Below are 27,465 nucleotides of genomic sequence, written 5' to 3' on the forward strand. Positions count from 1 at the left end.
TGAATATTCTTTAGAAGTATTCCGACGTACAGCCTCAAATGTTCAGCAAATACATTGACATGAATGTACTGCTTACATATGTTTGCTTGCTAAATAAATCCCCTTTACATATACACACATAAATACACTGCTGAAGGCAAGGGCCTTTAACAAGGGAGCGGGCCTTTACTGGTCAGTAAAGCCCCCTAGAGAAGGATCTTTTTTAGTTAAAAAACATAGGTTTATGAACACAAAATAAGGCACAAGGACATAACATTATAAATTAGCAAACAATCAAACAAATAGGAATAGAAGGACTAAAAGGTAAAACTGGATATAAACAATTGTTACATTGGAAGTGGAATGGGGTGGGTTGAAGTGAACGGTCAAAAGATTAATACAATGTGTACAAAAAATAAGGTAGCAATAATGAGCACAATCAGAAAATTGTAATATCAATAAAAGGAAAGTCAAGGAGGTTGAGAAACTTCTTGTTGAATAGGAGTTCAAGAAAAAGAGCGCCAAATATTAGCATCAAGAAACATCGTAACCGGTGACCAGAAGGTCAAACTTTTCATAGTAATAAAAAACAGGATGCACATAGGCCATATCAAACCTATGATTATGACTAACAGCCTACCACCATGCTTGGAAACATAGTTTAGTAAAGTCTTTCCAATTCTTGGTAATCTGCTGAAAAGCAACCGCAAGTAGTAAATCTAAAATCTTCACATTAAATGAACAAGAATTCCAATCAGGAGATAAAAGTACCCAAAAATAGACGGGCAATGAAAAAGAGAACGGAGGAGTAAAAAAAATTGAATTAATCTGAAACCAAACATCTTTCCAAAAATTGTGAACATAGGGGCAGATAAAAAGTAAGTGTTTTAAATCTGCATTTGCAGATGAACAACTCCAACTAGTGTCAGGGAGGTTGATGTCCATTTTATGTAAAACCATAGGACATAAAATAAGTTGGTTGTAAAAAAGAGAGTTTGTATGGCATTGGCTGCTCTGGAGGTTTTCCTAGTTTGTAAAACATCGGCCTCACGGAGCCTGAGGTTGATAAAATCCCCTAGGGCTCTGTGAGGCCTTTGGTCACAGCTGTTGCTGTGAACAAACATTGGAATGTTGATGCTCCAGGCTTCTACCAGCCATTCGGGGCCAGGAGCATTCCATTGTCTTCCAGTGTTCTAATAGAGTATAGTGGAGCGATCTATTTCTGATCACAGGTGAATTGTGAGGTCCTTAATAGGACTGTAATAAGGAGATTAGGCATGGGCTATTAAACATAGGCTTTCATGTACAATAGGAAGATAAACAAGATCCCCATTTTGAGCTTACCTTAATTCTGACAGTTCAGGAAAAACCTCAGGAACATCTGGCATCTTGTAGCTAAACCCATTAAGGCCCACCTAGACAAAAGAACAGAAACAACTGATAATAGCATAATTATCAATTTTGAGCCTCAGTGCACTGCAGAATATGTCATTTTAACCTGTGATAGCGCTTCTGTTGAAGGAACAGGAATTGGTAGGTCTGCGATGAGTCCGTAGCCTGGAGCTGCAGGTTTGGCAGTAGAGCAGTTTGGAGACGGAGGCAAACCTGTGTCAGTAACTGGAACAGCTCTATTTGCTTCCTGTGTCGGATAGGGGGGAAGAAACGTAAACCCCTGAGGAGCATATGGAGGCATTCCAGCTGGGTTACTATATAAACTACAAACAAAGAGAAAAATCATCTTAATGAACAGGAATCAGTCTTAAAGTAGTAGTCTATGCAGTCAAGTTAAAGTAACTTTATTGGGTTCCAGAGACCATGAACGTTTGAAAACAAACATTACAAATTAAAATTTCCATGGCCTATTTACACCGGCTTAGATTAAACTATTAAAAAAGAAATTCATAAAAATCAATCATTTAAAAAAGGATATAGTCCACAATACAGGGTACTTAACACAACAAGATGCATCACCCATCATGCTCATGACATCATGACTCATAATGTTTCCTAATAGCCATTGCAACTTTAATGTAATTAGAAACCGCGGTGCATAAAGCGATGGTAGCCAGAGAATGCAGATAATTAAAGCCCTTGATATAATTATAGGGCCTGATTTCTCTTAAAAGTGGAGCAAAAAAATGTCCCCTCGGCTCTTTATAAAGGGGGCAAAATAGCATAAGGTGCCAAGTGCTCCAAGCTGCCAAATTATCGCATGGGCAGGGCACAAGTTTGTCAACCCATCGGGATTGTCTCAGGAAAGCCATTAAAAAGTGCATAGTACCTAAGCAAAGTCTATTTAAATAAAATTGTGTCTGTACATTTATGGTGAATGTTAGACAAAATTTCTGATGGGCAGGGAACACACATGGGAAACCTGTCACCTCAAGTTGTGATCGGCGCATATTTACCCCGGAATAATACGCCTCTTTTATGATGACTTTCACATTTGTGTGGATACTAGCAGAATTGTCAAAGTAATGCCCCAGGCCTATCTCGTGGAATTTATCTCTTACAAATCGGAGCCAAGGGATCAGCAGTGCTCTATCTAGATTAATACAATCTTTAATAAACTCCCTTGAAAACATTAACTCCTCAGACAGCCACATTTTTGCCCATAGAATCAAAGGGGCAATATGACAATATCTACACGATCCTCTAAAAATTCCAGTTCCAACTCACGATGACAAAAGAGTGTAGGGCAGTGGCGGTTCCTTTATATGGGCGTTGGGGCGTGCCCCACTGATTATTTTGCCCTAGGGGTCCACCAGTAGGAGCACTTACTTCATAATAAATTTCAGCCCGCGGCACAGCAGCCGTCAGCTGTCTCACTCAGCCGCGGGCATGCCATTACTGACGTGACATCACTCACGGAGAGGGAGGGTGGGGTTAGGAGCAACTCGCAACAAGACTTAGGCCTTCCCTGAGCCAGTGCAGCAACAATGCGCATGTCGGGTTGGCCTGGTGCCTTTCCCTGACCAGCCCGACATTAGCAGTCTTGAGGTACTTGCCTCTCTCGCCTGTACAATGGAGATGGGGTGGGGTGGTCTGAAGTCTAAGGAGCGGCGAGTTCTCCTGCCCCAGGCTAATTCAAGCGCTGCTTTAGCAGCGCCTGGATTGGCTGCTTTAGTCTCTAGGCAGAGTGTCCAGAGAACGCGGCAGAACCTGTGACTGGGGGCATGACCAGAAGCATGGGGGCATATTGACCAATCACTGCATAGCTTTTTTGTGAAGCTATGCAGTGATTGGACATTGCTGCCCTCAGAAAGCTCAGCCCCGCTCTCTCCGCTACGGGAGCTCCCCCTCCCCTCAGTGCTTGCATGCCATTTGCACACACAGAAGGGAGTGAGAGAACCAGGAGCACTCTAGCTCCGCCTGACCTCGTTGCCCTGGGAGACCTTTACTTACTTCGCTCAGTCAGATCATCATGGGCAGCCCAGGCCAGTGCATATCTTGCTGCAGGTAATGTATGTGAGCTGCCGTCGAACCTGAGCGCAGACTACTAGTGTCAGTCAGACTCTGGGGGGGGTTAAGGATCGACAGTGAGTGAGTCCTGACTAGACTACTAGCTGTACCGAGCCTGCGCAAGTGCGCATCGCTGCATTGTGCATCTATTGTTGCGTGTCAGCGTGAGACTTGACTGTGCACTGAATATTGTGGCCCATGACCATACTGTGGCCAGAGCACAGCTGCTGACTTTGGTGTCTCTCTGGCTTCTCCAAACTAAAGTCAGCAGTTATGCTCTGGCCATTATTACGGCCATGATGACTGTGCTACATCAAGTCATATGATAAATGTTGAGGCCCTGGGCCTGCATGATTCGTCTATGCTGAGACCCGATCCTGGTTCACTTCCCCGACCTGAAGGCCGGGAACCAGGTTTCGGTATCGCACAGCAGCTCAACACCTCTCATCTCCAAACTAAAGTCAGCAGTTCTGCTCGGTGACGCAACACAGTCAAGGCCGTAATAATTGCCAGAGGCTCTGGCCATTATCACGGCCATGACTGTGCTGCGTCACGTCACATAATAAATGTTGAGGCCCTGGTGTAGGTGATGAAAACAAATATCACCAGTCCCTCCCTGCACCCCGCCTGACTGCCCTGACAACATTTTCAAAAAGAATTCCTAACGTTTGTCGGTGGTATTAATTCTGCTGGTGTGAATTCGGCTTAGACAGTCTTGCCGCCCTCAGCATGTGGCTTCATGACCTGCTGCAGAGCGTGAAGCACTCAGCCGAGTCCCAGTCTGCAGGGGGTCACGTTTCTTGTTTATTTATGGGTCGGATGGGTCAGGCCCGTGCCCGTGTGTGTCACTCTTCAATACAGGGCGAAGAACATAGTAAAGCATGAGAATAAAATCCAGTCTGCATGGCAATGCGGAGCTATGTGGTGGGTGAACGTTGACCTTCTTGCTTCTCAAATTTGCTTGAAAATGCACCATTTACGCACTCTTTAAAAAAAAAAAAAAAACATCTTCGGGGAAGAACACCCCCGAACTGCCCTTAAGTTGTACAGGCTTGCTCACTGCGCTCACTCGCCACGGTGCACTCCGCCAGAAAGTTTACACCACACCACTTTCAAATGTGAGCAGCCACCACTGGTGTAGGGGCGCTATTTGGTGTCATCAATAGCCTTTTTATGAATTTGTTTTCCAAGACCTGTAAGTGGCAACTTTTATGGTAACTCCAAACTCCTGCCCCATATGATGCAACAGACAAACATTTGACTTTGTAAAGTGTAACCAGCTCTGTCACCGGCTTATGGACCAGTTTGAAGGCAAAGCAGAAAAGCCCCTCCACAACCCTGCCCGCATGTTGCACCCTTGCAGTAACAAATGGTTAGCAATTCATCTTATTATTAAAAAAATTCCTTAAATGGTTAAAATTGTTCAATTTATCAATACTCTTATCCCTTACAGCAAAAGGACTGGTTTTAGTCGATTTAGGGCCACACACCACAGTGTATGATTTAATAAAATTTACTTTGAAATCGAGTGCCAATATAAAATCTGTGAAGGCATTGAGTGATTTTTGGAGACCGTTTGCTGTCAGGGCCATTAGCCAGTATCATCCGCATGATAGTAGCGGGACTGGATTGCCCCCAATTCGGGGGAAATGGATTTCCTTGTCTAATAAAAATGCCTCTAGGTCGTTGGTATCAATTAAAAAGAGAAAGGGAGCTAAAATGCACCCCTGCCAAACACCTTCTGTGGAGACTATAGGCCTGGTGTTTTCCCCTTGTGGGCCATATCTTATGTTAACAGTGGTGGTAGCATGAAGCCTACGCAGGAGGGTAATCTGTGCTTCCTCAAAGTCGATGAAGTCAATCTATACATTACAATAGAAATCATGGTTATACTGAATTTCAGGACCAGAACATCTTCGTTGTAGATGAATCGTTCATCAGTATTACAACATTCCCCAATGTTTCTATTTCAACAGAAAATGTCCAATGCTTTACTTTTACAAACATTATAAAAATAAACTTACGCAAAACATACAGATTATTGATGCATCAATTATAAAGGATTCTCTCAAGCCAGGGTGAGATAAGGGATTAAAAGCATCTTTAGAAAATATTTTGATACCAGCCTCATAGAAGGTTAGCAAGTGATTAAGCCCTCTCCAGGAAGAACCGAGGGCAATATTTTATTGACCATGGCAGAGAAACAATTGACATAATGCAATTGTTTAGGCTCCAACACAAGATTATCAGGTGCAGAAAACCAGGTAGGTGCTTATCAGAAATGGATGCACCGCTTCCTAGTCACTGAATGGGCTAACTATCCTGTAGCCTACTCAACCCTGAGAGCAGAGTGCTGACTCCAGCTTACCACTGGTTTTCTCTGTTCTGCATGCCTCAAGGCTCACTTGAGAAAATGTAGACTGCTTCATCAATGTGTAAGGAGGTTTGCTATAGCATTATGATTGAAAAAGCTAAAAATAGAGGACCATGATGCTGGAGTGGAGAAGCAGCAAGACAAAGCTGCAGAGTGAGGGGAGGAGAGGCTTGGTCACATCAAAAGGAAGCAAGAAATAAGCAGTGCATTGTGGAAAGCAGCGATAATCAATGCATTGTGAAAGGCAATCAAGGAGGAACAGCACACTGCACTATGGCAAGGAAGGCAGCAAATGAAAAGAGGAGGAGCTGGTGGAGGAGCAGGTACTGAACCACAACAGGAAGTAAAAGTCGGTGTGGGGAGAAACACTGTGGTGAGGCAGGGAAGCACCAGGGCAGGGGTAAAGTGGAAAATAGAGAGGGCAATAAGTGGAAAGCAGATGGGGCTGTAAGGAAGCTAGAGTCAGGTGGGAAAAAGACCATCAGTAAGTAATATGGTAGGTAAAATTTTGTAAGCTAAACAAATGGAACCGAGGGTTAAGAACTGGCAGGGTGGATGTTATTGGAGCGCTTCCACCCCACCTGGAACCCCAAAAGCACCTCCGAATATAGCAAAGAAAGCAAGGTAGGGACAGGAAAAATATACATTCAAGGTAAAAAAAAATGCACAGGGGGAGTTCAGGATCTAAGACACTGGAATGCTCAGTATCCAAATCTGATAGCTGAACCATATTCACCTGGCTTCAACAAATGCCAGAAAATGGAGTAGTGAAGGCTATCATCAGTGATAGCCAGAGAGGCATTAGTACCAGTGACAAATGTGAGAGAAGGGCTTCAGCATGCACAAAATATGTTGCTTGCCTATAAGGAATATGCTACTTACCAGTATGCATCTGTTCTTGGCATGTAGAGCTGCAGAGTTGTACACTTAGCATAGATCGCCATCTGGTGTTGGGCCCGGATGTTTGCAGTTTGTTTTTGTTCTTTGGACAGTCTTTGGAAGTCACGAGTTCGGTGACTCCTCCTTCGGTCCGTACTGCGCATGGGCTTCGGCTCCATCCTCAGATTGTTTTTCACCAACAGGGAAATGATGGAGCGTAGTAATAACAGTGAGAAACCCATGTGTGTTGTATCTAAATAAGATGTACTGGAACGGATACAGGTGGGCGTGTACAACTCTGCAGCTCTACATGCCAAGAACAGATGCATACTGGTAAGTAGCATATTCCGTTCCGAGGCATATGAGCTGCAGATTGTACACTTAGCATAGATTATATAGCAGTACCCAACCTTAGCGGCGACCACCGGTATCCGTTGCAGTGGTTTGAAAAAGTGTCTTTAGTACAGACTGGCCCACCCTAGCTTGCTGCTTGGAATGCACATCTACACAGTAATGTTTTGTGAAGGTGTGCGGTGTAGACCATGTGGCTGCTTTGCAGATGTCATCTAAGGGTATATTCCATAGAAAAGCCATAGAAGCCCCTAACTTTCTTGTAGAGTGAGCTTTAGGCGGAACAGATAATGTTCTTTTTGCCTTTTGATAGCAAATTTGTATGCACTTTACAATCCACCTAGCTATCCCTGATTTAGAGATGGGGTTGCCTTTATGTGGTGGAGAGAAGGAAACGAACAATTGTTTAGTCTTCCTGAAGGGTTGCGTTCTTTGTATGTAGTACAGCAAAGCCCTTTTAACATCGAGTGTGTGTAAGGCCCTCTCTGCAACAGATTGAGGTTGCGAGAAGAAGACAGGTAATTCCACCGATTGATTGAGATGGAAGGGGGAAATGACCTTGGGCAGAAACTTCGGATTTGTGCGAAGTATGACCTTGCTGTGATGTATTTGTAGGAAGGGTTCCTGTATAGTGAACGCTTGTATTTCACCAACCCTTCTAAGGGAGGTGATAGCTACGAGAAAAGCTGTTTTCCAGGTGAGAAACTGTAGCTCACATGTATGCATTGGTTCGAAGGGCGGACCCATTAGCCGTGTAAGAACTAAATTTAGATTCCATACAGGGGAAGGTGGTGCCCTGGGAGGAATTACTCGTTTAAGGCCTTCCATAAAGGCTTTAATAGCGGGCAGTCTGAAGAGTGATAAATGCTGTCTGTTTTGTAGATAAGCAGCGATCGCTGCTAGGTGTAGGCGTATGGATGAATATGCCAGGTTACACCTGTGAAGATGGAGCAGATAGCATATGATGTGCTGTATGGATGCATCTAAAGGGTTGATTGTATTGTTACGGCAGTAAATTACAAATCTTTTCCACTTTGCGGCATAGCATGCTCTAGTGGTAGGACGTCTGGCTTCCATGATGATGTTCATGCAATCAGGGGGAAGGTTAAGGTATCCATATTCTAAGATTTCAGGAGCCAGATCGCAAGGTTGAGCTGAGCTGGGTCCGGGTACCTGATTTCTCCATGGTTCTGGGTTAGGAGGCATGGGGATAGGTGCAGTTTTTGATGTGGTACCACTGATAGTTGTAGTAGTGTGGTGTACCACAGCTGCCTGGCCCACGTCGGAGCTACTAGAATGAGTGTGAGGGAGTGTTGTTGTAGCTTCCTTACCACTAATGGAATTAGTGGGAGAGCTGGAAAGGCGTATGCAAATCTGCCTGACCAGTTCATCCATATCGCATTGCCCTTGGACAATGGGTGTGGGTATCTGGCGGCGAAGCTTGGGCATTTTTTGTTTTCGTGGGTGGCGAAGAGGTCTATCTGAGGATGCCCCCACTGTTGGAAGAATGGGTGAAGAACTTGTGGATGCAGTTCCCATTCGTGTAGTTGTTGCGTTTGTCTGCTGAGCAGATCTGCCATGGTGTTTTGTACGCCTGGAACGTGGTGTGCCAGGAGAAAGATGTTTTGGGGAATTGCCCATCTCCATATGCTCTGGGCTAAGCGGGAGAGCTGGGGAGAGTGTGTCCCCCCCTGTTTTTGGATATAATACATTGCAGTCATGTTGTCTGTGCGAATGAGGACTGCTTTGCCCGAAATCTGTTTTTGGAAAGATTTTAGGGCTAGAAAGATCGCCAAGAGCTCCAGATGGTTGATGTGGAGCGATTTTTGCTGTGGCGTCCATAGACCTTGCATTGTGAGGTGTAGGAGGTGCGCTCCCCAGCCGGAGAGCGATGCGTCCGCTGTTAGAATCACCTGAGGAACCGGGTCCAGGAACGGCCGCCCTTTGGAAAGGTTTGTGGTGTTCCACCACTGCAGAGAGTGATGTGTGCGGCCGTCCACCAACACCAGATCCGTCAGCTGACCCTGGGCCTGGTTCCACTGTTGTGCTAGGCACTCTTGAAGTGGACGCATGTGGAGTCTTGCATGGGGCACTATGAAAATGCAAGACGCCATCATTCCTATGAGCTTCATAAACACTCTTGCTGGAAGAGAGTGTTGAGGAAGGAATGTTTTGCGTAAGGCTTGAATGCTTGTGATTCTGGCTGAGTTTGGATAGGCAATACCCTTGGAGGTGTCTATAGTGGCCCCGAGATATTGCTTTGTGTGAGATGGTATGAGGTGGGACTTTTGGTAGTTCACCGTGAAGCCTAGCTGGTGGAGCAGTTGGATGGTGCTGTTTGTATGTTGCACACATTGGTGGTAGGACGCGGCTTTTATCAGCCAGTCGTCTAAGTAAGGGAAGACGTGAATATGTTGACGTCTGAGGTGTGCTGCTACTACCGCTAGGCATTTGGTAAACACCCGTGGTGCAGTGGTGACCCCGAAGGGGAGAACCGTGAATTGGTAATGCTGCCCGTCCACCACGAACCTGAGGGACTTCCTGTGAGAGGGGTGTATTGGAATGTGAAAGTATGCGTCTTTCAGATCCAAGGTAGTGAGAAAGTCTCCCTGACAGAGGAGCGGGAGGACTTGTTGTAGGGCGACCATGTGGAAATGGTCTGAATGTATGTAGGCATTTAGAGGCCGGAGGTCCAGAATGGGCCTGAGGGTCCCGTCTTTCTTTGGTATTAAGAAATATAGGGAGTAGACCCCTAGATTTTGCTGATTGACGGGGACCTGCTCTATAGCGTGTTTTTGGAGGAGGGAGAGTACCTCCTGTTTGAGCAGTGTGGAATGTTCTTGAGACATTGGACGGTGCCTTGGTGGGATATTGGGTGGGGTAGATGTTAGCTCGAGACAGTACCCTGACCGAATGATTTGGGTCACCCATTTGTCCGATGTTATGGACTCCCATGCGTGGATAAAGTTTTGTAGCCTGCCCCCGACCGGAGTGGGATGGTCTGGGGGGAGCGGAGGGAAGTCATTGTGCGGGTGGGGTAGCAGAACGGGTGGTGTTAGTTTTGCCCCTGCCCTTATTGTTGTTGCCTCTGTAACCACCCCTTTGGTTGCCCTTTGAAAAGGTATTTTGAGGAGGGGACTTGTAGGAGGTAGAGGCGCTATCGGTGGAGAAGCCTCTGCCTGTGCCACGAAAGGACGAGCGTCGAAAGGAACGTTTAGAGGCTTGTGTTTGGAGTGCCCCCATAGACTTTGCTGTGTCTGTGTCCTTTTTCATCTTTTCCAACGCTTCGTCTACCTTTGGCCCAAAGAGAGTTTGTTGGTCAAAAGGGTGATTGAGTATGGACGCCTGGACTTCAGGCTTGAACCCTGAGATCCTGAGCCAGGCATGGCGACGAAGCAGGACACTGGTATTTATGGCTCTAGAAGCAGTGTCGGCTGCATCGAGGGCACATTTAATGGAGGTGTTTGTAATTAGTTTACCCTCCTGTATCAGGTCATGAGCCTTGCGCTTGTGTTTTTCGGGAAGGTGCTGCATAAGAGCCTCAAGTTCGTCGTAGTGTGCTCTGTCATAGCGCGCAAGTAGCGCTTGTGTATTTGCAATGCGCCACATGTTTGCAGCTTGGGAGGCGGAGCGTTTGCCAGACGCGTCTAGAAGTTTCGATTCCTTGTCTGGCGGTGGGGCTTCTCCTGAGGACTGGGAGTTAGCCCGCTTTCTAGCTGTGGAGACAACTAGGGAATCTAAGGGAGCAGGGCCCTTAATGTATGCAGGGTCTGTGGGTGCCGCCTTGTACTTTCTCTATTCTAGGGTTCAGTACCCTGGCCCTGACAGGGTCTTTGAACACCTCTGCAGCATGCTTGGTGACACCCTTAAGCATGGGTAAAATAGACGTGGATTTGTCCTGAATGTCAAATGTGTCCAGTAGGAAGTCGTCTTCCACTGGTTCGCTGTGCATGTCCACCCCATGGTAGTGTGCTGCTCTCTGCACTAAGTGATGAAACCCTAAGGAGTCCTCTGGAGGAGACGGCCTGGATGGGTATAGGTCGTCCTGAGGCATATCAGGTATGTCAGGGTTGTGGTAGTCTTTCCATGGGTCTGGGGTCCCCGGTGGAGTGGGGTCCATTGGGGCGTCAGCCGGGTCATAATCCGGGTCCCCGTCATCCGGATCTGGGGACGGGGTCGGGGAGTAATGAGGTAAAGGTGGCGGAGACCTGGGAGGGGGTGGAGGAAGTGGAGGAGGCAGAGGAGGAGGTAATGGGGAGGGCACTCTGAGGGGAGAAGTGGCAGAGTCCTTCCGTTTGGGTGGTGGAGGAGGAGCCGGAGTGTCAAGGCGTCTTTTCTTGATAATTAAAGTCAATAGCCCAGTCTTTGGATCTTTAGATAGAGTCTTTTGCAAAGGGTCTGGTGTAAACAGAGCCAGTGGCGTCGAATCGTCCGCTGGCGCCGATGATTTCGGAGCCGAGGGCTTCGATGGTTTCTGTGCGCCATGCTTTTTTGGGGCCTCCGTTTTTTCGGCGTCGAAGGAGTTTTCGGCGCCGGAGCGTCGGTGCCGACAGATTTGTGTTTGTGTTTGGTCGGCACCGAGAGTCCAGGCTTCGGCACCGGTGGCTTCGGAGTCAAGCTGGGTATTACTTTCTTCGGTGCCGGATGCTGTTTTTCGGCACCAGGCGTCGGCTGGCTCGAGCCCGAGCTGCCGTGAGACTTTTGAGGCTTCGACACCGGGCCCGAAGGTGAGCTGATAGAAGCTTTGTGCTTGGTTTTACCCAGGCCTGCAGGCGAGGGTGTAACCTGAGTCTCTTTGGTTTTGGGCGTGGGGGTGGGAGGGGGTACAGTACTCACGACCCGCTGCGCCGGTGTGATGTCCTCCTCGTCGGAGTCGTCGGCCTCGGAAGCGCTGACGACGTCGTCCTCCTGCTCGGTGTGTAGTTGCCCCGAAGCTTCGGCGCCGTCTCCGAAGATGTCCGGTGGAGTTGCGGACGATGAGTGCGCCATGGTGCGTCGAGCTCTTCGATCCCGGATGGTCTTCTTTGATCGAAAATACTTACAGGCGGGGCAGTCTCTGGCCTCGTGTTCTGGAGAGAGGCAAAGGTTACACACCTGATGGAGGTCGGTGTGGGGAAATTTAGACCCACATTTTGGGCACTTTTTGAACGGAGTCCTTTCCATCGGCCGGGACCGGAGTCGAGGAGGGCCCGAAGGCCGGTGCCGATGTGCGGGATGGAGAAAAGTGCCGCTTCGAGAGATGAAGATGATGATGAAGAAACTCGAAGAAACGAGGATTTTCCGTCGAGGCTGGAACCGTAGAAGTTCGAAGCCGGAGCACGAAGTATCACATCCGAGCCCGATGGCGGAAAAAAACAATCTGAGGATGGAGCCGAAGCCCATGCGCAGTACGGACCGAAGGAGGAGTCACCGAACTCGTGACTTCCAAAGACTGTCCAAAGAACAAAAACAAACTGCAAACATCCGGGCCCAACACCAGATGGCGATCTATGCTAAGTGTACAATCTGCAGCTCATATGCCTCGAACCTACAGTTCTCAAGCATTCATATCATTCATGGATTCACATTCTTGAATCATTTCCCAATCATCTTTATTAAATGTTTTATGCCAACATGTAGATACCAATTCAATACAATGTAAAAAGCAAAATAAGGAAGGAAGGAAATTGGGGTGAATAGGGTAAGAAGAAACTGCTTAGGCTCTATAACACTCCGACTGAAATGGCAAATATACATGAATAATTTTAACAACCAGGTTAATACCAAACCGTTATCATCAGAGATAAAAGAATCTAATAAGTCGTTAAAGTTCAACAGCTTTAGAGGGGTACCATATTGGAGTCCATTAAACAATCCACAAAAACAAGGTTTCAAGATAAGTGCACTGCACACCTCAGAGAAGGTATGATAGAAAAAGAGACCAGAAGTTTTCATTAATGTGTGATTGATCAGCCAGACGGTAGATCTCTCAGTTATGCTGCCTGCACCATGTTATGGCGCCGGTCATTGTGACTGGGAAACTGGTACTGTCTCCATTTCCTCAAAACAGAGATTTTCACCACAGCCAGTTATGTAGCTATCATATCTTCCTATGGCGAGATAAATATTTAAGGTCAATTATATCATGTAGAAGGACCAGTGGGGGAAGAAATCTAGAGGGCCATCATTTAAGTTATTCATAGTGCCCGCCACCTCAAGCCAGAAGTTCTTCACTGATCTCCAGAACCATATGAAATACAGCATGTCTCCTCCAGCACTGACATATCTCCAGCAGTCGGAGAACTGGGTGAGGTTAGCAAGTCCTAGTGTTTGTGAGACCAATGCAGTTATGTGAGACTTTGAAATAACAAAATGTTTGCAGTTTTGTTTCTCAATTTCTTCTGTCATGCATCTCAACCAGTTCAGACCACTCCGCTGCTGTAGACTTTTTTTCCACTGTGGACCGGCTGAATGAGAAGAGCCTGGAGGAAGGCCTTCAGGGCTAAATGGATCACCCTCAGCCCCAACATACTAATTTGATAATTCTGCTCTTCGAGAGAGTAGAGGCCTCTGATTTCCAGGCCTTTCAAATCCATTTCCCACCCTGTAAGGATGCATCTATTACAACCGTGGCCGCAGCTGGAGGGGAACAGAACGGTCTTTGTGACAGTCTCCCCTTCCGTTCCCACCAGCTCAACTTTGCTGCAGTGTCAGAGGAGACAATGGATTTTTTCAGAACCCCTTGATGTTGGAACCAGTGTCTGTGAAGGCAATATAGCAGAGCCCTCACGTGCCAGCATGCATGAGTGATCAGGAGGATGCATGAAGCCAATTGACTGAGCAAACGAAGAACCTTAACTACTGAACTCCAGCTCTCATCTGAAACATCAGAATGATATCACTAATGTCCAGTTTCCTCTGTGAAGATGAGAAAGCTCTGAGCGAGATGGTATCCGGTACTGCCCCGATGAACAGGAGGTGCTGAGAGGTCTCCAGGTGAGCTTTGGCAGAATGATAGAGAACTCCAAATCAAACAAACAGGAAAGCAAATGATGAAGCACCAACATGGGCGACATGGGTCGGATCAGTGAGTCGTGCCGGTACAATAATACCGCAATCCCCAAACGTCTGAGATGGGCTGCCATCAATGCCATCACTTTTTTTCAAAGTTTATTTTATTGTTTTATAGAAACGTGCCATCAGAGCATATATAGTAGTTAGCAGTGTATTAATCAATGTGGTTTACTTCAGCTACATTTGTTCTCACCCTCATACATGCGTCTGGTGTGGTCATCATATAATTCTATTGGATGGGTATAATCCGATTACAGCTCTTGATGTGCAGCGTATTAATTGCACCCAAAGGCACACAGGGGTGGCTAGTAGGAACAAAACTATACAAGTCTTATGCAAAAGTGTGAAAAAGGAGGGGACATCTGCATCTCACCAATGGTGGAACTCCGGAGGGACAGACAGGCACTGATGGCCCAGTTGACGGCGGAGGTGCTGGCTTCTCCCCCTTAGGAGTAATGTTCTGGGTCTCTCTATCCCCCGCTCCCTGTACACTGTTGGTTTGCACCCGATACTTAACCTGACCTTTCATTATTTCCAGGCAATGTACACGTATTATTTATCTCAGGGACCCCCATTTTGTCGAGGGGTGAATGGCATTATGTGACAAGCATGTCTAAATGGGAGGGGGTATCAATCACAGTGACTATATATTGTATGTACCGGTCTTTGGTTGGTGTGAAAAATAAAAAAAAAATTCAACAAAAAAAGTGTGAAAAAGATTCCTAGTCTTGGCAGTACTTGTCAATGTCTTGGTTGGGATTAAGACGATATTTGGCCTCAGTATTTATAATCAACATCGAATTGTCAGTTGAAAATATAGGAGAGGTCATTCTCTTAGGTAGTGGTCAAGGGGATAGGGTAGGTTGTAGCTGCCACCTCCTGCCCCACTACACTATTATCTCACACTAGTTAAAAACTAGTCACAACTTCAATCCACTGCTCAGCCAGGGGTTTCGTGCATACGCCTCTGGCTTTTTTAGTGCACAGTGCAGCTCCTTCTGTTATTGCCCAATTCTCAATATCCATCCTCCACCTACTGTGGGGCGAGCTATCTGGCGATTTCCAGGGATGTGCAATGTCTCTGCTGGAAACATTCAAGGCTAAATCTAAAAACCTGTTCCCAGCCTTTCTCTCAGTATGTCTTGGATAGAGGCCGTTAGAGGCCTAACAGATATATTTCGACAGTTTTTGAGAAGTTGTCTGTTCAGTGTGTTCTCTAGGTCGGTAGTGACCAAAGGCCAAAAACGGGTTATGGTTTGGCAGCCCTACGCCATGTGGAAAATGTGTGCGTCCTCATTAGCACACCTGGGGCAACACCATCACATTCGCAAAGATTCGAGGAGCAGAATTTAATCCAAATAAAAGTTGGTAATGGGTAGAACCCACCACAAACCACATTTTTTCGGCGTCCTGCAGCACTAACAAAACTTGAGGCAGGGACAGCATTGTGAAATTGTCTTTCCAGAGGAACCAAGTAAGGATTCAGAAGTCAAGGATCGGTCCTAAACCACCAAACTTCTTTGAACTCCTAATAATCGAGTAGCACCCCTGTATTCATGCCGAAACATGCTCCTTCTTAGGTAAACGTCTGCTGTTCACTGGTTTTGCTGAGGATGAGAAGAAGTTGGAAGAGGAGAGGGACAGGTGTCTGGCACAGCCCATGCCTTTTCCTCTGTATTACCACACTGCTTTGTTGTTGATCTGATGTAGAGGCGTCTGACTTCTTTTGGAAATCCCTGGAGAAAGAGTTTGATTTCTTGAAGGGCTAAAAAGTCACAGAAGCGGATTTTAAACCTAGAGAATGTACAGTTGCACTACCTTCCTTGAAGTGCACCAGTGCCACATAACCCTTTTGCCTAAACAGTCTATTCCCGTTAAAAGGCATGCCCATGAGTCTTCTGAACGCAACAGAACCCTAGACCATAGCCAAGAACTGCATCTTGGGGTTATTGACATACCCATGCAGCTTGTGGTGTCTAGGCCCGTCCTCACTATATAAATGGGAAGCATTCTGTCTATCCCAAACCACCTTGCAAAATGATCTTTTAGATGGTCATTCAAGTTTGGGATACTTATAGCCACCATGTCCTAGAGAGCCTGGGTATATCACCCTAAGAGGCAGGTGGCGCTCAAAGAACGAAGAGCTAATCTGCCAGCTGCATAAGCCTTTTTTGTCTATAGCTTCCAGGCACATTGACTCCCTATCTGAAGGATGCCTATGGAAATCCCAGGATTATACCTGCATTTGGAGGTACTCTATAATCCAAGCACTCCCAGCTGTTAAACACAATCCTTCACGAAGATGTGGCAAATTTAAAGCCATCACCTAAGAAATATTTCTTCAGGCGAAGTAAAGCTGTATTCCCAATCTAAACTAGTCAGACATGCAAATATAGCGACAGAGCAATTTTCACATCGAAACAAGTAGCATTTCCACTTTTTTGGACAGCTGCAGAAGTCAAAAGAAAGTTAAGAGTGATTAAAATTATATTCTGTAGTGAACTTTGCATAATAAAATGGCTTTAACTACAATAGGACTATACTTAAAAAACAGTGCATAATGTAGATGCACTAAAAAGGCTTAAAATCCACTCTCTCTCTAGACTGAGGCAATTGCTAAGAGCAACAGTTTCTTGAAAGTGAGATACTTCACATCACATTTATACAAAGGCTTGAACGGTGGTCCTATCAGCAGAATGACACAAAGTTGAAATCCTACTGAGATGTGAAACCGTGCTTAAGATATAACCAATGTGATAGCCCGTTAAGAACATTCAAATTTACAAGAGGCTCAAAAAGGGAATGCTTGTCAGGTCACCTTAAAATAGGAAGCACTTCCATCTATCCTCTCATGGTTGAAACTGACAATGCCTCTTTGGCAAGCTGTACAGGAACATTTTGTTCCACAAGCAGTGACATTTAATAAATCATAGTGTCTTTGATTACAGCAGATGCAGAACTGGAGACATCAGCTAATATAAAGACATCTTGTGCTCTTCTTCTCTTTCCCCCGGAACATCATAAGTTGCTATGATACCTTGTGGGAAAGACACCTAAATCTTTCAGAAGGTAAATATGTCACGGTAGAAGGTTATGGTTCAATGCTGCAGACAGTCACCATCATGGGAAAGAAGGGAGAGAAACATTAGCAATTTGAAAAGTCTTCCTTCCAAACTTTGAGAAAGGGAGATGCATGTACTACACTCTCATAAGTCAATTGGGGACCACCACAGTCCCGGTCTAAAATTATCTGGATGTATCTAGAACCATTTGTACAAAAGAAAAAGGGGGAAGGCATACAGTACATGGAATATCACGTGAACCATCATCATACTGTCCAGCCTATCCATCCTTGGAAACTTGGCATACATTGCAAACAAATCCACTCTGTGGCTATCCCACTTCATTGAAACACCAGATCCCACATTTTGATGAAGGCTCCATTAGTGAAGTGATGAAGTAGCTGTCTCACTCCTTCAAAATTAGCAGCTTTAATATAGATGCCATTATCATTGCCTAAATGCATAGTTTCAATGAACCCCCCTCTCCTGCACTTGTTAATACAGTACATCTCAGTGGTACAATTGGTGGAATGCATTGAATTAGAGGAAAAACAATAATAACCCCAAGCTCATCACCCTGAGATTCAATACAATGATGTGCATTTGTTTTTTTTGTCTGATCAAAGTTCCTTAATGTTCAGATTTCTAATGCCCGACTCATCCCATTAAGGAACTGATCACCAAGAAGGTCGGACAACATGGAAAAAAAAATGCTGCTCTCTGATATTCTGCACAGTCAATGGGGATCTCACTCCTGTCATCACCCATGCACTGTAGCAGTGGTCCTCTCACTGGAAGCCACTGTTGACAATCTCTCTGTACATTCTTCTACCTCCAAGGGTGATCAAAACACCACGTTATCTGTCCCCTTACCTCAAAAATAGTTTCCAACACCTTCTTTGAATTGCCCTTTCAGCCTGTGTCTATAAAATCCTTGTTTCATAAGATTACTTCTAATGAAACTTTCTGAGAAGAATCAGAAATTGACATGTTTGGTTCCTCTCAAACCATCCTGGGCACCTCCCCTAGTCTGTAATTTTTTGACATTCCAACCCACCAAGTTGGCATTACTTCATCTATGTGCCTTCCTGTTTCACTTAACTCCTGTTCAATGTTATAAAAAGAGCTAAACCTCTCAGTACCATGCATCTCAAATGATCCAGTAACTGAAGGTGGGTTTCCCTTCTGGTCACTTGCTCTTGGAATCATCCGTCTTCTCTTGGAATCCTCCTCTTCTCTTGGAATCCTAATTCATCTCCTCCAATCCTTCTGCTGCTACATTTGGTCAGCTACCCCGGTACAGGTTTTATTAGCGTCAGGTTAAGCAATGCAGTGTCGAAAGGCAAAAGGTGTCTATACTCTGGAAGCCTGACTGCGCAAAGAAGATGCAACAGTGGTGTCCAGCTATTGACACCCCCTTAGGCAGTCCTTGTCCAACAACAACTACAGCAGAGCTTAACATTCAGTCTTGCTGTCAGAAAATACATCAGCTGTATCTGATGCTGTGGCTGTTGAGTCCTCAATGAGCACTGAAGCAAGTGTATAAACAACGATGCCCGAGGTACCAGTGGGAGGTACGATTCTTCAAAACCAGTTTTAAATAAAGCCCTACCTTAATTGTTCTGTTTTGTATACCCAAAAACATCACATCTTGTAAAAAATTGAACTGCCTCTCGTTGCAGAAACACTTTCATCAGAGAAGAGTCCATCAAAACTCCAAAAATTAAATGCTTCTGCTTGGCATATGTTTTTGAGTTTCACAAAAAACGCCAAATTGTGCAACTGGACGAGTAACCTCTTCACTGGAAGAAAAACATCCATGCAAGCAAACAGCTGTACGTCTTGCTAATACACAAGCCACTACCACTACCAGTATATGTGTGTGTATATATATATATTTATTTTAATGTTGCTGGGGTTCTGGGCATAAATGGGCATAAAATTAAAAAATATTCTTGGTGATGCAGCTGCTCCTTCTTGGGGCAACACCATGATAAAAAAATGCATTATGGCACGCACCATGCCGGAGCAGTCAATAATAAATGAGCGGCCTGGTTCCTACTACTTATTTATTCTTTTTTAATTTTTTTTGTTATTTGGCGGGTATCCAGATGCCCACCCGGGACACCGATACCTTTAATTTTTGTTGAGGGCTGCGGGGCCCACCCTGCAAGCAGAAGGAAGTATTTGTTTTAATGTATTGGGCTGCCATGGTGCCCACCCGGGACACTACACATCATTTCTTATGTTGGAGGCTGCAGGGGGAGCCCCAAGGTTCATCGCAGCCTCTGCCCACTTCCCAGCCACCACCATACTGTGTGCTGGGAGGAGCTGGCTCCATTACTTTGTTCCCACCAGGGCGGGTGCAGCATTTTTCACAGCTCCCATCCGGAAAGTAGCAAATTTTGTTCCCTACTCAGGAAAGTGCGGGCAGGATATGCCCACACTCTCCTGCGCAGGCCACTACAGTGTCCCAGTGTTGGAATCTATAGGATACTGCAGCTGTATCATGCCTTAAGGAATGGGGTCTCCGGGACCAATCATCGGCTTGGGGGAAGAGGTGCTGCAGGCACCCTTAATATTCATCTGGCCATGGGTAGGGGGTACCTGGGGTCTCTTTGAGGCTTGAGGAGAGGGAGTTGTGCACCCCCTCCCACTTTAAAAATATCGGCCCTGGAGAAGGGGGTCATCGGGCCTCTTTGAGACTTCGGGATGGGGCAGCATGCCCCCTCCACATCATGAAATGTACGGCCCTGGAGGATGTGGTCCCGGGGCCTCATGAAGGCTCGAGGAGTGGGGTGGACACTCCCCCACCCACCAAAAAAAATGTGCCTCTACTGTGCCGTTCCCCAACCTGGGGTGGGGGGGGGAGAAGGGTGCTGCGAAAAAAGTATGAAACTTTTTTTTATTTATTTTAACCAGCTCTGCCGATCCTCTAAAGATCTGCTAGACAATTTTTTAAAAATCCAATATATATATATATATATTTCTTTTTTTTTTTTTAAACATTTTGGGAGGGCAGGGGACTGACTCCCAAATCCTAAAATGGCTTCTGCTATGTCTTTGTTAGTGTGTGGCAGCCTAACAGATTTCATATCAGGACCCAAAAATGCCTTTCTTGTAGAAATAATAAATATGTATTTCTTCTGTTTATGTATATAGAAACAGAACTATTTTATTTTCTGTGTCCTAAAAATAACTTTACAGTTGGCCAGGACATTGACAAATGTAAGGCACTACATGATGACATTGAAGACAAAAAAATATCACTATTCCTGAAGACGTCACCAGGGCACAATTACAGATACAGTACTGCCTGCCTCTCCTAGCAACCAAAAGATGTGGTCCCTGATTAGGCAACATTGTGACAAAGTAATGAAAACAGAGGAATCCAGGACGGACACTATGTTGCATTTAGTTTACTTTAAAAAACACACTGTCTTGCTAAATTATTTCTCTGCCAATTGTTCTTCTTTCAGTTATCTCGATAAAATAAAAGTTAGAAATTGTTTACATGTGTCAATACATGCGAGCAATGCTATTTTTAAGAACGTTAAGGAATACGATTTGACCTTTTGTCCAATAATAAAACGAAATGTTCAGAGTCACAAATCAAATTTTAACAGTTCAGATACAAATATTTGTATTGCAGAAATCTAATTCTCAGTCAAAGGATGAATTCTGATGTCAGGGATATATGCCTATTTTATGGCGCTGCCATATGGCTGAAAAAGCTGAACAAGGCGTTTTTATGTGAAAATAAATTCCTAATTTTTATCTTAAACGTATAATAGACAAGAATACTTACTACGGATAAGAAGAGCTGGGCATTTGCACAGGAGGGTTCTTCCAAAATTCATCAAGCAAGCTTTGGATAATCTTTCCGAGATCAGAATGCATTGTGAACTGGAAACAAATGATAATCATTTACAATCATGTACTACTACAATGTGATATCAATATGTATTGCCAAAAATATCTTCAGTTGTTGATTTTCATGTTTTATAAACTGCTTTGTATGATAAGTTTCAAAGCTTTATTAAGTCATGAATTACTAGGTGCATGAAGAACTTAACATTTCAATATCCTTGTTGTAAAAACTCAACAAAAACAGATTATGATAGATAGAGATAAAAATCAAATATGCTGCAGAAAGCAACCTGGTAAGAGTAATTTCTAGGATGGTTGTCTACTTCAGACAGCCATCTAAAACAATTTTCTAAATCCCTTACTGAATAACTGCATTCAGAGTGGGCACGCAGAACGCTCTTGAAGGAGATTCTTAGGATTAAAAATAATATGTATATTTTGACTCTGAACATGAACATTTTGTTGAATGACACAGTTAAGATGTTCCGCATCTTTTGTAATGTTGTGCAAGTATTTAGGTACACATACCTTTGCAACTGAAATACATTTGTTTGATCATGCTAGCAATAGGAAATTGGATCATGTAACAAGCATTGAAGAATGCGTCTTCAAGAATTAGCATGACTCTCCAGAAGTGGAACTAAATGTGCAGTTCATTGTTCCTACCCACCATTTGATCAGTGTCAGATTCTTGGCATGGATTACAGTACAGCTGAAGGTACCCTTCCTCACCCCTCCCTGGTAAGTTAGTACTAGCAGGGCAGACTCTACCTCATAAGTATGAGGGAGATCTTGATAAATTATAATTCTTGGATAATCCAGATGATAATACCTAACGGTAAACCTATGGGATTTATATTTTAGGTACCCCAAGTATGATTTTTAAAAAAGTAAAAGGGAATGTTTCTGGGCACCAAGACCCTCACATCTATTTCCCTGACGACATATTTCTGCCCATAATTTAGCTTTTCAATTGGTCTCGGGCTTTCAACAGGGGTAATAAAGGTACATATAAACAATTCCTAAAATAGCACCTCTACATGCAGGTGAAACAACACTTCCTACCTTCCTTGCAAGGAGATGACCACGTAGGGCATGGACATCATGGCAAGTATTTTTATTGTGACCGACCTAATTAATTCATAGTGAAGTAAAATCACCACTTGTGGTCCTTATACTGAGACTGCAAAGAAAAACATGCTACAAAGGCAAGACTGTGGTTCTGTGTAAATACGAAAACACATGCATCCAATCATGCATCCTGACTTACCCTACCTGGGCGAGTGCTTTACAACGGTCAGATGCTGGGGGGGCGTGTTGGAGGGAGGGGACTGCTCCTGTAGTCTCACACTTTCAGCATAACATGGTTTGTTAAAAGGTAAGTATCAGAATGAAATCCAACACACAAGGAATTTGTTTTTTCTTCAATGGTAAGTTGGCCATGCTAACAGATATAAAATACTGTGTGGATCAATAAAGTAGGGGGGAAAACGATGTAGTTTTTTAAAAATTATACAGGAGTTTCTGCAGCAATTAGAATCATGCCTGTTAGCTGTCCAAATATATACTGAATACTGTCATTAAAACCCCCAGAAGAAAAAGTAACTAGCACTTGCATAAGCCCAACAAAGGGCTGCTCAAGACACTGTCAAGGAGTGGTGTCTGATCGTGTAGCTACACCATTCTTCCTCAGTCTGCTGAATTCTAGGCAGAAAACAAAGGAGACACTGTTAAAAGACAATGGTGAGCGCTGGGGCATGGCTTAAGCCCGTGTAATCAACCAATGGTGACTGCCAGCGCGGCTATGATGGCATTCTATTGGATTTATTTAGTCACTCCAGGCACTAAAAGGATCAGGGGGGTTTGAGTCTTTTGATCGCACCCAATTGGAGCATCTGTGTAAGGACCCTTACTGGTTGTTCTATGTGTGAAAAGGAGATGTCCGACTGGATGTCATGGAAGTAGACCCAGGGGAGATGAGTTTATTAAATAACTTGGAAAAACAGAGGGAGAGTAAAAATTGAAAAATAATTACAGATACAGTGGAGGTGGAAACGTCCCAGAAATGGAGTTCAACCCAAAACAAGAATAAGGAGGAGATGAGGATCTATGGGACCGGAGGCAGCAACACACAGACTTCCTTGGATGGCCTCTTGGGCTGTTATATGAGGGCACGTGCCTGTTTCCTTCGACTTGGGGGACGTGACTCCACTTGCAGTCCTCCGTGCTGATGAGCGGGTTTAAAGGACCCCCTTCTCCCTTTTGGGACTACAGAGACATGAGGAAGCAAGAGTGTAAGGGTTCATTTCCAGTGAGAGTACCCTGTGGAGTATGACTGCGACAATGCTGGTGACTCTCCCCATTGGAGTCTATCCCACCACCTGGGGATTTGAAGCATTGAATCAAAATGTTTTTTCGCCTCCTCTTGGGGATGAGTGGCCCCCAAACAAAGCAAGCTTGACATATTTGCCAGGCTTCTTCAGCACTGCGATGTCCTATACCTTGATCAAGACGCTAGCTCAGCGGGCACTTCGGGCTCTGTGGAGAGCATGGGTTCGAACACAGAGGCTAAACTGTAGGCAATCCACTGTGATAGACAGGCCATAGAAAAGAAAATTGAAGAAGGGGGGGCTGAAGTTGCACTTTTTAGGCAGGATCTTTGCAACATGATTGGCCGTGTCACAGAAGCAGAAGGCCGTATACCGGTTCTGGAGGACACAGTGGACAACACTCCAGGAAACGATCCGGAAACTGCAAGGCTCAGCAGGCAACATGGCTGCCAAGATTGAAGACTGACACAGCCACTCTAACCTCAACAATCTATGCCTCTTGGGATTTCATGAAGGTGTTGAGGGGAACCATCCAGAACAGTTCTTAAAATCATGGCTGCATGGGTTACTCCCAGGAGACCAGATCTTTTCCTGCTTCCTAAATGAGCTGACAAACTGTGCGCTTATGCAGTGAGTACCACCTGGGACTAACCCCAACACAGCATTGCCCGTACTTGAACTGCAGGGATAGAGACCTTATCCTACAGATGGTAAGATGACTATGAGAAGTCAAGTACGAATCACACAAGACCCCTATTTTAACGAACTACACTAAATTTGTGCAGAGCCAAAGGAAAACCTTTGAGCAGGTGAAGTAGAAGCTGCTGGCAATGGATCATAAATAAATGCTCCCCTACCCAGCTAAATTGAAAGTCCTTATTCAGAGAAATGTCCTGATCTTCAATCATACTGACTGAGTTTGGGAGTGGGTTTAGAAGCGCCACCCATGCACATGAGAGGGGGAGCCGATACCTGGAGTCAGGCCTGGTGACCCACGATGCTGCTTAAGATGGGACTTCTGACGGGGGAAGGCTGTCCCCTTTGGGCATGTAGTCTGGGGTTGGCATCTCCATGGTACACAAGAAAGACAGCAAGTGTGTAGCTTCAGAAGTAGGTTGCTTATCCCCCAAAGTTGGTCTATTGGTACTGTGTTGTATATTTTTTTTATTCTAGTTCTGATGAAAGATGCTTCCTGGTGAGAAGTGTACTGTTGGGGAATTTACTGTTTTTTACATTTTATACGTTATAATGGCACACAGTGACACTTGCTTACAACACATCCACATTTTGTTCACTACAATGCAGCCAAAAATGAATGCGCACACACACACACACACACCTGGGCATCTGGATAGAATCAAGGGAGGCTCTAATGAGATATATCAAGGCACTTAGGGAGGTGCCAGACTACAACTGGCTTGAAACCAAACTGATAATAAGTACATTGGGAGGCTTTATAATGCCCTCCTTCTTAATGCCCCTGACCCATTCTGGGGCACGAAGATGGCTTGGGAAAATGACAGGGGTGACATACAGGATGATGAATGGCGAGAGGCCAAGATGGCAGCCGGGTCCCTATCCAATCGAACCTATGAATGGTTTAGTTCAACTGTCTCGACCGTACATATTACAGTCCAGACTGACTCTGTAAAAGACGAGACCCCAAGGTTCAGTGTGAACGATGTATGGACCTGGGAGGGACCTTTTACCATCATTTGGTCTTGGTCTGTAATTGCCAATTCTTGGCACAGAATATATGATACCTTAACTGATTTGAAACAAATAACTAATGTTATGGATCCCAAGGTGACCCTTCTGGGGGTTATGGATGGGCTGGCCTAATTTTCAAGCTCAGCGAATACTGGAGGGCATCAGTTTTCTGGTAGCCATGTGAGACATTGTGAAATGTTGAGGAGCTTCGGGTCTCCCATACATGACAGTATGATTAAGGGGCCTGGACTTCTGCCGCAATGCAGAGAAGGAAATATAGAAATAGAGAGGGTGTGCAAGTAAACAGCAGAAAATAGGGGATCCATGGTCTTCCAGAATATAGACACCTGAAAAGGTTGTCTTCAGACAGCGCCAATGTATATATTGGTCTATTGAAAGGCAGATATGATTTTATGTACATATGGGGTAAATGGTGCCTTTGCTCTCAAGATACGAACTGTCTGTGCTGCAACCAGAGACACACAACATAAATTATCAAGTTTTGTAAGACATTTTAATTCCAGTGTCATGTGTGTCCCCCTGAACGTTCAGGCTTATGTAGCTGGAAAAACAAAATGATCACAGCTGCTAGAGGGCAAGCACTTTGCTTGTCTAAGTACACAACTAATCTAAACATGCACTCAAACATGTGGGCACAGCCAAAGCCCCTCTCCAATGATGATCAGATAATTGTCAAGCGACAGCTGCGCTGTCAAGCCAGACCATGAAAATCGATCACTGTTTAACAATTTATCTTACCTCTTTCATCACTAACAACCCTCAAACGTTCTTCTGGGAGAAATGGATTATCTCAAAATAGGATGCAAACTGATACCCCTTTCCTTTTAAGTTCACCAGGCCAGAGATAGGAAACTTGGCATCAAATTCTTATTTTCTTGAATGTAAATTTATTGAAATACTTTTGCTCACATAATTTGTGTGTCAACCGCATTGTCATTATTAATATTACAGAACTAGAGGGGCAGTCAGGAAAGCAGATCACTGTTTTCACTTTATGCATGTGGTTTTCAACTGTTGTATTTGAAGCATACCAGTTCGCATGTGAGGCACAACAGAAGAAAGTTAACTAAAGAACAAGTTACTTACCTTCGGTAACGCTTTTTCTGGTGGATACAGTATCTGCCTGTGGATTCCTCACCTTGTGAATATCCCTTGCGCCAGCAACTTTCGGAAACTTTTGTAGCAGTCCACGCCGATGAGGTCGAAGACGACGTCACAGAGACATGGCTCCGCTCGCGACTCCGCTGACGTCACCGGCTCCATAAGAAGACCTCGTCGGCGTGATGACGTCAGTTCCGCTCCTTTTTTCCGTGCCTTTGAGGCACACGGACGGACTGACAGCAATATATATATATATACAGTATACACAGTACATGATATGCAAATCAACACACACACTGTGGAAAATAAATAACAAGGCACAAGAAAAACATAATGCCCTTGACAGTAACCAAACACATTTTGAAATACCATCAACAGAATTGCAGGTATAGAAGGATGGACAACTGGGAGGCGGGTGGGTCAGTGAGGAATCCACAGGCAGATACTGTATCCACCAGAAAAAGCGTTACCGAAGGTAAGTAACTTGTTCTTCTGATGGATACATCTGCCAGTGGATTCCTCACCTTGTGAATAGATTCCACAGCAGTCCCCACTCCCGGAGGAGGGTGTCCATCCCCCTATACCAGAAAGTCCTGAAGGACAGATCGAGCAAAGTGTCCGTCCCTCCTCACCTCGGTGTCCAAGCAATAATGTTTTGCAAAGGTGTGGAGGGAGGCACAAGTTGCCGCCCTACAAATGTCCTCCACAGGAACACCCCTAGACAAGGCAGATGTAGAAGACTTTGCTCTGGTAGAATGAGCCCTCAAACCCTCCGGAGGCTCCTTACCAGCTAGGGAGTAGCATATCTTGATGCATAGTACAATCCATCTGGAAAGGGTGCGCTTGTGCACCGCACAACCCTTCCTGCAGCCAGCAAAGCCCACGAAGAGCTGGTCATCAATCCTGTAGTCTTTCGTCCTGTCCAGGTAAAAGCTCACCGCCCTCTTAGGGTCCAAGCGGTGAAGTCTCTCCTCCTCCTTGGAAGGGTGAGGGGGAGGATAGAAGGTAGGAAGGGTAATGGACTGCCCCAGGTGGAAGGGAGTTACCACCTTAGGCAAAAAGGCAGCCCTGGTCCTGAGTACCATTCGTTCAGCATGAATGGTCAAAAACGGGGGTTTTGAACTTAGAGCTTGAAGCTCACTTACCCTCCTTGCCGAGGTGATTGCGACAAGGAATACCGTCTTAAAAGACAAGAGCCTCAGGGGACACTTGTGTAAGGGCTCGAAGGGAGAACCCATAAGATAGGTTAATACAAGGTTCAAGTCCCATTGAG

At 45.1% G+C, this 27,465-nt stretch overlaps 1 protein-coding gene across 2 annotated transcripts in view; it reads right to left on the reverse strand.

Annotated features, from left to right (window-relative positions):
- Window positions 1-27,465, reverse strand: part of VPS37A (VPS37A subunit of ESCRT-I) — a 431,421-nt gene that overhangs the window by 202,709 nt on the left and 201,247 nt on the right. For both annotated transcript variants that reach the window (XM_085642012.1, XM_085642013.1), the window contains exons 4-6: window positions 20,969-21,066; window positions 1,478-1,694; window positions 1,324-1,394 (exon numbers count right to left, since the gene is read on the reverse strand). In XM_085642012.1, coding sequence (XP_085498138.1) covers window positions 1,324-1,394; window positions 1,478-1,694; window positions 20,969-21,066 — 386 coding nt within the window. The remainder of the gene's footprint in view (window positions 1-1,323; window positions 1,395-1,477; window positions 1,695-20,968; window positions 21,067-27,465) is intronic.

The sequence above is a fragment of the Triturus cristatus genome, chromosome 2_2 (assembly GCF_964204655.1).
Source record: "Triturus cristatus chromosome 2_2, aTriCri1.1, whole genome shotgun sequence".
Lineage (NCBI taxonomy): Eukaryota > Metazoa > Chordata > Amphibia > Caudata > Salamandridae > Triturus > Triturus cristatus.